The sequence below is a fragment of the Astatotilapia calliptera genome, chromosome 7, assembly GCF_900246225.1.
Source record: "Astatotilapia calliptera chromosome 7, fAstCal1.2, whole genome shotgun sequence".
Taxonomy (NCBI): domain Eukaryota; kingdom Metazoa; phylum Chordata; class Actinopteri; order Cichliformes; family Cichlidae; genus Astatotilapia; species Astatotilapia calliptera.
This window is the reverse complement of record NC_039308.1, coordinates 53,675,622-53,685,989: the sequence shown is the minus strand read 5'-3', so window position 1 is coordinate 53,685,989 and position 10,368 is coordinate 53,675,622. Positions and strand designations below refer to the sequence as shown.

The following is a 10,368-nucleotide window of genomic DNA, read 5'->3' as shown; positions in this document are numbered from 1 at the left end:
TTACTTCAGAAATAGAACAAGAATTTATAATTATATGTCAGTGTAGTACTTTTGTACTGGAGTAGGAGTAGCATCACTTAGTCCCCTTTGGTTCAGGCTGAAATCTGTTACTACAAATAATGACCTGAAATGTCACTAAAACTGATGCATGTTTTTCATCTCATACCACTTTGCATTCAACTTTCAGTTAGTTCAAGACTGATTGTATTTATCCTCCCCAGGGGATGATGTAATCTGTTCTGTTTGTTTCTCTGTCTGTCTGTTTGTTAGCTGTCCAGCATTCACAGTTTTTAAGATACGTTTACATTTTGTGTGACGGTAGATACCAATAACAGATTTAATTTGGGTAAAAAATCCAGTCAACGTGACATCAAATGTGAAAATCAGTAAAAACTTTATATTCTCCACATTTGTTATGGATAGTCTTCAAATTTTCCAACAACAAACTAGGCTTTTGGAGACATGAGTACCTAGGTTAGCTGAGCATTTGAGGACATTTTAATATAAAAAAAGATATAAAACATCAAAGTTTTAGTATAGGCCTCACTCGCTGTGGGGAATTGCACTCTTTGAGTGCTCTTATCACACCTGTAACTGTACTTTGTGTTTAGTGTTACTTGGGTGCAGTTATGATAATGTAGTGATTACCTTGCATTGCAAGTTTGAACAACAGTTGGCCCACAAGGCTTGTAGACTTTATTGTCTGGGCATTTATATTCTACAAGAAACAAATATGTATTTAAGATGAAAATGGTTAGAAAACATCTAAAACATTATGGTTAAAAAAGAAAAAATAAGAAAAAAAGCTCTGTCTTACCACACACTCCTTTAGTAGCATTCCTCCAGTCTACACAGATAGATGCCTCAGCACACATCAAGTTGTATGCCTCAATACTGCTGCATCCCATATTAACAGTTGTGTAGCAAACATCAAATTTACAGGCTTCATAAAATGGTTGTACACGTATTACTTTGTGGCATTCCTTGAATACCCTTAAAACACAATGTCAAATAAAGAAGATTACTCCAGTGGTCTCACTGATGGAACTAACATGTGTTTATTTTGTAAATTCGTACTCGCTGTTTAGGATTTCACAAGGTGAGCTATTGACGCATATTGTAGGTGAAGGTGAAGGTAGAGGTGGAGGTGGAGGCCCATTGCAGTATGGCGTATTGTCGACAGATACACGCCAGTCATATGCCATGTCAGAGCATGATGGAGAAATCTGACCATTTTTCAGTCTGCAGTCATTTTTTGTGTTATTGTCACAGGTACCTTGCGAAAAGAAATGTTAACATTATACAGATTACAGCCAAACACAGGGACAAACTGACTATCAGCCTGTATATGAGCCTGGCATTCTTTACTAAGCGATACAGTAGCCCATGTTTTAATCATATGGGCTACAAACAGCACCATCACAAGTTCAATAAAACTGCAACTGTTAATGCAGAAGAGAATGTTATATCAATCACAGATCGTGAAGGAAAATTTGACTTGTAAATATAGGTTTTTAATTAGAACATAGACTTATTTCTAGCATTATTTACTACCATATTATGCTCATTTAACTTTCACGATCAATACTTTAAGACATTCAACTATTAGCTTACCACACTGTCCTTCTGTGTTGCCATAGAAAAGAGTCATCGGTACATCTACGCTGAATAAAAGACCATTGAACATCACAACTGCTTCAATTTTTGGGATTGTTAACCGCATCTCAATTCCTTGATTTGTGATGGTCATGTCATTATTTGTAAACATAGTAGTGACAAGACTGCCGTTGACATATACCTAAGGAATTTTAGCATTAATTACTATTAGTGAAATATCTCAATGGTGCTGCATAATATTTGAATATATTATAATGTCAGTACTTTTAAGACACTTTGTCTAAGTGATACCCACCTTGTTCACAGTCTTTGCTCCTCTCTCCTGTGTTAGAATAACTGTATAGTTTTTGTAATACACAATAAGGGATTTAGGACAGGTCACAGTTCCAGTGGGATTACAGTTTACATTTTCAATATAAACTTTAAAATTGTGTCGAGGTGTGATCTCTTTAACCAGGACATAAGTGCAATTTTTTTGGAAGCTGTAGTATTGTCCATCAAATGTCACATAATGAGGATCTCCCCAGCCACCACAAACACCTGCAAATATTAGATTGAGATTGCATCAAAACAAAAGATAATTTTGTAATTTACTTACATGTTTAGCAGCTTTGATATGTGGAATTTTAAAAGGGTTTTATTGAAACTTACATTTGCATTCATAGTGGAAACAACAGCCATTTTCATCATAAACTTTAACTGGTGGTTGCCCATTCTCACAAACAATATTTGTTACATTACATTGCACATGTGTTGTAATGTGTTTTCCATTTTCACATGTTTCTGTGGTGCAGTTGTTTGAACGCCAGGTTTCACCATTCTGATGAGAGCAAAACAGTGCTTTTAGAAATGAATTACACATGAGTTACATTATATTTTAGCCTAAGAGGCATACACACTGATACACACTATAAATCACGTCGGATGTATTAAATTTAACACTTATCTGTATGTCCACAAATGTTGCAGAGGCTGTTTAAAAAATTATTTTGCTGTAAACTTTCAGTAAGAACTTTCAGTAACACCGAGAAATGCAACCACAGTGGAATTGCTAGCAAAGCCGTTACATTGCATAAAATTATAAATTTTACCTTGTTTCATATTTCAGCCTAAATAACTTAGTAAAGACAGCAGTGGATTTTTTCTTTACCAATATATTTTAATTCAAATACCTTTCTAGGTGGATTGAGAAAGAGGCAGCCTGGGATTTCTGGAGTTACTGAAGTTACTGGAGTGCGAGGGCTCGTTATGGGAATAGATGAAGTTGGTGGAGTTGTAAAGTTACATGGCTGGGAACGGATTTCAGTACCACATGATGAATTGCAATATGCAGTGTAACACCAGCCTTTTCCATCAGTCTTATTGTACATGAAGGTACCTATGTGACAATAAGAACTGAGTTAGAGCTAAATAACTAATAATGGATTGTAAAACGTACAGTTGTTAACATTGTGAGTTGGCCACAATAGCAACAGAGTTGATTATTAGATTTTCCTGTGGCCACTTCAAGTTTCTGCACAAAAGGTTAATTATTCCTCAATGGACGTGGATAAAAAAAACTATATTTTAAACACTTTATGAAAAAAAGTTTTATAAAAAGGAAAGGCAAAATAAGAAAATAAAGTTTAATAACTAAATAATTATTGCATGGACAACAACGAGGAAAGAAGCACAAAACTTACCAGCAAAAAATGAATGATTCTGGTATTTACACTGACAGTGGGTTTGATTTCCTGTTATTGGTGATGTTTTTACCTCTGTATTTGTAATTATTTTAGGGGTTGTTGTGGGCGGTGTTGCTGTGGTTGTAGTAGTGGAGGGTGAAGCTGTTGTGGTTTTTGTAGGCGGTGTTCCTGTGGTTGTTGTTGTGGGTGGTGTTCCTGTGGTGGTTGTTGTGGGAGGTGAAAATGTGGTTGTTGTTGTGGGAGGTGTTCCTGTGGTGGTTGTTGTGGGAGGTGTCCCTGTGGTTGTTGTTGTGGGAGGCGATCCTGTGGTTGTTGTTGTGGGAGGTGAAAATGTAGTTGTTGTTGTGGGCGGTGTTCCAGTGGTTGTTGTTGTGGGAGGCGATCCTGTGGTAGTTGTTGTGGGCGGTGAAATTGTACTTGTTGTTGTGGGGGGTGAAAATGTAGTTGTTGTTGTGGGAGGTGTTCCTGTTGTGGTTGTTGTGGGCGGTGTTCCTGTGGTTGTTGTTGTGGGAGGTGTTCCTGTGGTGGTTGTTGTGGGAGGTGAACCTGTGGTTGTTGTTGTGGGAGGTGAAATTGTAGTTGTTGTTGTGGGAGGTGAAAATGTAGTTGTTGTTGTGGGAGGTGTTGCTGTTGTGGTTGTTGTGGGAGGTGTTCCTGTGGTTGTTGTTGTGGGAGGTGAACCTGTGGTTGTTGTTGTGGGAGGTGAAATTGTAGTTGTTGTTGTGGGAGGTGTTCCTGTGGTTGTTGTTGTGGGAGGTGAAATTGTAGTTGTTGTTGTGGGAGGTGTTGCTGTTGTGGTTGTTGTGGGAGGTGTTCCTGTGGTTGTTGTAGTGGGAGGTGAAGCTGTTGTGGTTGTTGTGGGAGGTGTTCCTGTGGTTGTTGTTGTGGGAGGTGAAAATGTAGTTGTTGTTGTGGGCGGTGTTCCAGTGGTTGTTGTTGTGGGAGGTGTTCCTGTGGTGGTTGTTGTGGGCGGTGTTCCTGTTGTGGTTGTTGTGGGAGGTGTTCCTGTGGTTGTTGTTGTGGGAGGTGAACCTGTTGTGGTTGTTGTGGGAGGTGTTCCTGTGGTTGTTGTAGTGGGAGGTGAACCTGTTGTGGTTGTTGCGGGAGGTGTTCCAGTGGTTGTTGTTGTGGGAGTTGAAAATGTGGTGGTTGTTGTGGGAGGTGTTCTTGTTGTGGTTGTTGTGGGCGGTGTTCCTGTTGTGGTTGTTGTGGGAGGTGTTCCTGTGGTGGTTGTTGAGGGAGGTGTCCCTGTGGTGGTTGTTGTGGGAGGTGTCCCTGTGGTCGTTGTTGTGGGAGGCGATCCTGTGGTTGTTGTTGTGGGAGGTGAAAATGTAGTTGTTGTTGTGGGTGGTGTTCCAGTGGTTGTTGTTGTGGCAGGTGTTCCTGTGGTTGTTGTAGTGGGAGGTGAACCTGTTGTGGTTGTTGTGGGAGGTGTTCCAGTGGTTGTTGTTGTGGGAGTTGAAAATGTGGTGGTTGTTGTGGGAGGTGTTCCTGTGGTTGTTTTTGTTGTGGATACAGTGGTTGTTGTGGTAGACACACAAGTATAACGGCAACATAAAGCTCGTATTTCATAGTCATTACATTTTGGAGGAAAACCTTGGTCTTTGTTATGACAGATAAGTCCATCTTGTTGGTCACATATTAAAGTTTGACCTAAGTCTTCCAGCGACATATCTGGGAAGTCTTTAGCTCTACATTGTATCTTCACAGGTTTTGTGCACACACTCAGGTCCAGATCAGTAATGTTAGCGATGGATTCATAATCTCCACCATCTGGAGTACTACTGGGATAATTCTTATTACTCCAGGATGACCATGTACACTCGTAGTCATTGCAAGGTGTTGTAGTGGTTGTTTCTGTGGTTGTTGTGGGCGGTGTTCCTGTGGTTGTTGTTGTGGGAGGTGTTCCTGTGGTGGTTGTTGTGGGAGGCGATCCTGTCGCTGTTGTTGTGGGAGGTGTTCCTGTGGCAGTTGTTGTTGTGGGAGGTGAACCTGTGGTTGTTGTTGTGGGAGGTGAAATTGTAGTTGTTGTTGTGGGAGGTGAAAATGTAGTTGTTGTTGTGGGAGGTGTTCCTGTGGTTGTTGTTGTGGGAGGTGAAAATGTAGTTGTTGTTGTGGGAGGTGAAAATGTAGTTGTTGTTGTGGGAGGTGTTCCTGTTGTGGTTGTTGTGGGAGGTGTTCCTGTTGTGGTTGTTGTGGGAGGTGTTCCTGTGGTTGTTGTTGTGGGAGGTGAACCTGTTGTGGTTGTTGTGGGAGGTGTTCCTGTGGTTGTTGTTGTGGGAGGTGAACCTGTTGTGGTTGTTGTGGGAGGTGTTCCAGTGGTTGTTGTTGTGGGAGTTGAAAATGTGGTGGTTGTTGTGGGAGGTGTTCTTGTTGTGGTTGTTGTGGGCGGTGTTCCTGTTGTGGTTGTTGTGGGAGGTGTTCCTGTGGTGGTTGTTGTGGGAGGTGTCCCTGTGGTGGTTGTTGTGGGAGGTGTCCCTGTGGTCGTTGTTGTGGGAGGCGATCCTGTGGTTGTTGTTGTGGGAGGTGAAAATGTAGTTGTTGTTGTGGGTGGTGTTCCAGTGGTTGTTGTTGTGGCAGGTGTTCCTGTGGTTGTTGTAGTGGGAGGTGAACCTGTTGTGGTTGTTGTGGGAGGTGTTCCAGTGGTTGTTGTTGTGGGAGTTGAAAATGTGGTGGTTGTTGTGGGAGGTGTTCCTGTGGTTGTTTTTGTTGTGGATACAGTGGTTGTTGTGGTAGACACACAAGTATAACGGCAACATAAAGCTCGTATTTCATAGTCATTACATTTTGGAGGAAAACCTTGGTCTTTGTTATGACAGATAAGTCCATCTTGTTGGTCACATATTAAAGTTTGACCTAAGTCTTCCAGCGACATATCTGGGAAGTCTTTAGCTCTACATTGTATCTTCACAGGTTTTGTGCACACACTCAGGTCCAGATCAGTAATGTTAGCGATGGATTCATAATCTCCACCATCCGGAGTACTACTGGGATAATTCTTATTACTCCAGGATGACCATGTACACTCGTAGTCATTGCAAGGTGTTGTAGTGGTTGTTTCTGTGGTTGTTGTGGGCGGTGTTCCTGTGGTTGTTGTTGTGGGAGGTGTTCCTGTGGTGGTTGTTGTGGGAGGCGATCCTGTCGCTGTTGTTGTGGGAGGTGTTCCTGTGGCAGTTGTTGTTGTGGGAGGTGAACCTGTGGTTGTTGTTGTGGGAGGTGAAATTGTAGTTGTTGTTGTGGGAGGTGAAAATGTAGTTGTTGTTGTGGGAGGTGTTCCTGTGGTTGTTGTTGTGGGAGGTGAAAATGTAGTTGTTGTTGTGGGAGGTGAAAATGTAGTTGTTGTTGTGGGAGGTGTTCCTGTTGTGGTTGTTGTGGGAGGTGTTCCTGTTGTGGTTGTTGTGGGAGGTGTTCCTGTTGTGGTTGTTGTGGGCGGTGTTCCAGTGGTCGTTGTTGTGGGAGGTGATCCTGTGGTTGTTGTTGTGGGAGGTGAAAATGTAGTTGTTGTTGCGGGCGGTGTTCCAGTGGTTGTTGTTGTGGGAGGTGTTCCTGTGGTTGTTGTTGTGGGAGGTGAACCTGTTGTGGTTGTTGTGGGAGGTGTTCCTGTGGTGGTTGTTGTGGGAGGTGTTCCTGTTGTGGTTGTTGTGGGAGGTGTTCCTGTGGTCGTTGTTGTGGGAGGTGATCCTGTGGTTGTTGTTGTGGGAGGTGAAAATGTAGTTGTTGTTGCGGGCGGTGTTCCAGTGGTTGTTGTTGTGGGAGGTGTTCCTGTGGTGGTTGTTGTGAGCGGTGTTCCTGTTGTGGTTGTTGTTGTGGGAGGTGTTCCTGTGGTTGTTGTAGTGGGAGGTGAACCTGTTGTGGTTGTTGTGGGCGGTGTTCCAGTGGTCGTTGTTGTGGGAGGTGATCCTGTGGTTGTTGTTGTGGGAGGTGAAAATGTAGTTGTTGTTGCGGGCGGTGTTCCAGTGGTTGTTGTTGTGGGAGGTGTTCCTGTTGTGGTTGTTGTGGGAGGTGTTCCTGTGGTTGTTTTTTCTGTGGATACAGTTGTTGTTGTGGTAGACACACAAGTATAACGGCAACATAAAGCTCGTATTTCATAGTCATTACATTTTGGAGGAAAACCTTGGTCTTTGTTATGACAGATAAGTCCATCTTGTTGGTCACATATTAAAGTTTGACCTAAGTCTTCCAGCGACATATCTGGGAAATCTTTAGCTCTACATTGTATCTTCACAGGTTTTGTGCACACACTCAGGTCCAGATCAGTAATGTTAGCGATGGATTCATAATCTCCACCATCTGGAGTACTACTGGGATAATTCTTATTACTCCAGGATGACCATGTACACTCGTAGTCATTGCAAGGTGTTGTAGTGGTTGTTTCTGTGGTTGTTGTGGGCGGTGTTCCTGTGGTTGTTGTTGTGGGAGGTGTTCCTGTGGTGGTTGTTGTGGGAGGCGATCCTGTCGCTGTTGTTGTGGGAGGTGTTCCTGTGGCAGTTGTTGTTGTGGGAGGTGAACCTGTGGTTGTTGTTGTGGGAGGTGAAATTGTAGTTGTTGTTGTGGGAGGTGAAAATGTAGTTGTTGTTGTGGGAGGTGTTCCTGTGGTTGTTGTTGTGGGAGGTGTTCCTGTGGTTGTTGTTGTGGGTGGTGTTCCAGTGGTTGTTGTTGTGGGAGGTGAAAATGTAGTTGTTGTTGTGGGAGGTGTTCCTGTTGTGGTTGTTGTGGGAGGTGTTCCTGTTGTGGTTGTTGTGGGAGGTGTTCCTGTGGTGGTTGTTGTGGGAGGTGTTCCTGTTGTGGTTGTTGTGGGCGGTGTTCCAGTGGTTGTTGTTGCGGGCGGTGTTCCAGTGGTTGTTGTTGTGGGAGGTGTTCCTGTGGTGGTTGTTGTGAGCGGTGTTCCTGTTGTGGTTGTTGTGGGAGGTGTTCCTGTGGTTGTTGTTGTGGGAGGTGAACCTGTTGTGGTTGTTGTGGGAGGTGTTCCTGTGGTTGTTGTAGTGGGAGGTGAACCTGTTGTGGTTGTTGTGGGAGGTGTTCCAGTGGTTGTTGTTGTGGGAGGTGTTCCTGTTGTGGTTGTTGTGGGAGGTGTTCCTGTGGTGGTTGTTGTGGGAGGTGTTCCTGTTGTGGTTGTTGTGGGCGGTGTTCCAGTGGTTGTTGTTGCGGGCGGTGTTCCAGTGGTTGTTGTTGTGGGAGGTGTTCCATTGGTGGTTGTTGTGAGCGGTGTTCCTGTTGTGGTTGTTGTGGGAGGTGTTCCTGTGGTTGTTGTTGTGGGAGGTGAACCTGTTGTGGTTGTTGTGGGAGGTGTTCCTGTGGTGGTTGTTGTGGGAGGTGTTCCTGTTGTGGTTGTTGTGGGCGGTGTTCCAGTGGTCGTTGTTGTGGGAGGTGATCCTGTGGTTGTTGTTGTGGGAGGTGAAAATGTAGTTGTTGTTGCGGGCGGTGTTCCAGTGGTTGTTGTTGTGGGAGGTGTTCCTGTGGTGGTTGTTGTGAGCGGTGTTCCTGTTGTGGTTGTTGTTGTGGGAGGTGTTCCTGTGGTTGTTGTTGTGGGAGGTGAACCTGTTGTGGTTGTTGTGGGCGGTGTTCCAGTGGTCGTTGTTGTGGGAGGTGATCCTGTGGTTGTTGTTGTGGGAGGTGAAAATGTAGTTGTTGTTGCGGGCGGTGTTCCAGTGGTTGTTGTTGTGGGAGGTGTTCCTGTTGTGGTTGTTGTGGGAGGTGTTCCTGTGGTTGTTTTTTCTGTGGATACAGTTGTTGTTGTGGTAGACACACAAGTATAACGGCAACATAAAGCTCGTATTTCATAGTCATTACATTTTGGAGGAAAACCTTGGTCTTTGTTATGACAGATAAGTCCATCTTGTTGGTCACATATTAAAGTTTGACCTAAGTCTTCCAGCGACATATCTGGGAAATCTTTAGCTCTACATTGTATCTTCACAGGTTTTGTGCACACACTCAGGTCCAGATCAGTAATGTTAGCGATGGATTCATAATCTCCACCATCTGGAGTACTACTGGGATAATTCTTATTACTCCAGGATGACCATGTACACTCGTAGTCATTGCAAGGTGTTGTAGTGGTTGTTTCTGTGGTTGTTGTGGGCGGTGTTCCTGTGGTTGTTGTTGTGGGAGGTGTTCCTGTGGTGGTTGTTGTGGGAGGCGATCCTGTCGCTGTTGTTGTGGGAGGTGTTCCTGTGGCAGTTGTTGTTGTGGGAGGTGAACCTGTGGTTGTTGTTGTGGGAGGTGAAATTGTAGTTGTTGTTGTGGGAGGTGAAAATGTAGTTGTTGTTGTGGGAGGTGTTCCTGTGGTCGTTGTTGTGGGAGGTGATCCTGTGGTTGTTGTTGTGGGAGATGAAAATGTAGTTGTTGTTGCGGGCGGTGTTCCAGTGGTTGTTGTTGTGGGAGGTGTTCCTGTTGTGGTTGTTGTGGGAGGTGTTCCTGTGGTTGTTTTTTCTGTGGATACAGTTGTTGTTGTGGTAGACACACAAGTATAACGGCAACATAAAGCTCGTATTTCATAGTCATTACATTTTGGAGGAAAACCTTGGTCTTTGTTATGACAGATAAGTCCATCTTGTTGGTCACATACTAAAGTTTGACCTAAGTCTTCCAGCGACATATCTGGGAAATCTTTAGCTCTACATTGTATCTTCACAGGTTTTGTGCACACACTCAGGTCCAGATCAGTAATGTTAGCGATGGATTCATAATCTCCACCATCTGGAGTACTACTGGGATAATTCTTATTACTCCAGGATGACCATGTACACTCGTAGTCATTGCAAGGTGTTGTAGTGGTTGTTTCTGTGGTTGTTGTGGGCGGTGTTCCTGTGGTTGTTGTTGTGGGAGGTGTTCCTGTGGTGGTTGTTGTGGGAGGCGATCCTGTCGCTGTTGTTGTGGGAGGTGTTCCTGTGGCAGTTGTTGTTGTGGGAGGTGAACCTGTGGTTGTTGTTGTGGGAGGTGAAATTGTAGTTGTTGTTGTGGGAGGTGAAAATGTAGTTGTTGTTGTGGGAGGTGTTCCTGTGGTTGTTGTTGTGGGAGGTGAAAATGTAGTTGTTGTTGTGGGAGGTGAAAATGTAGTTGTTGT

The 10,368-nt window shown here is 43.9% G+C and overlaps 1 protein-coding gene across 1 annotated transcript; it reads right to left on the bottom strand.

Annotated features, from left to right (window-relative positions):
- Nucleotides 1–5,660: 5,660 nt before the first annotated feature.
- On the bottom strand, nucleotides 5,661–8,117 carry LOC113024960 (RNA polymerase II degradation factor 1-like; the record flags this gene model as incomplete). The annotated part of the gene is made up of 2 exons (XM_026172260.1): nucleotides 5,661–5,720; nucleotides 7,992–8,117. Coding segments are annotated over 2 exons (186 nt in total), but the record flags the coding sequence as incomplete, so codon positions are not given.
- Nucleotides 8,118–10,368: the final 2,251 nt, after the last annotated feature.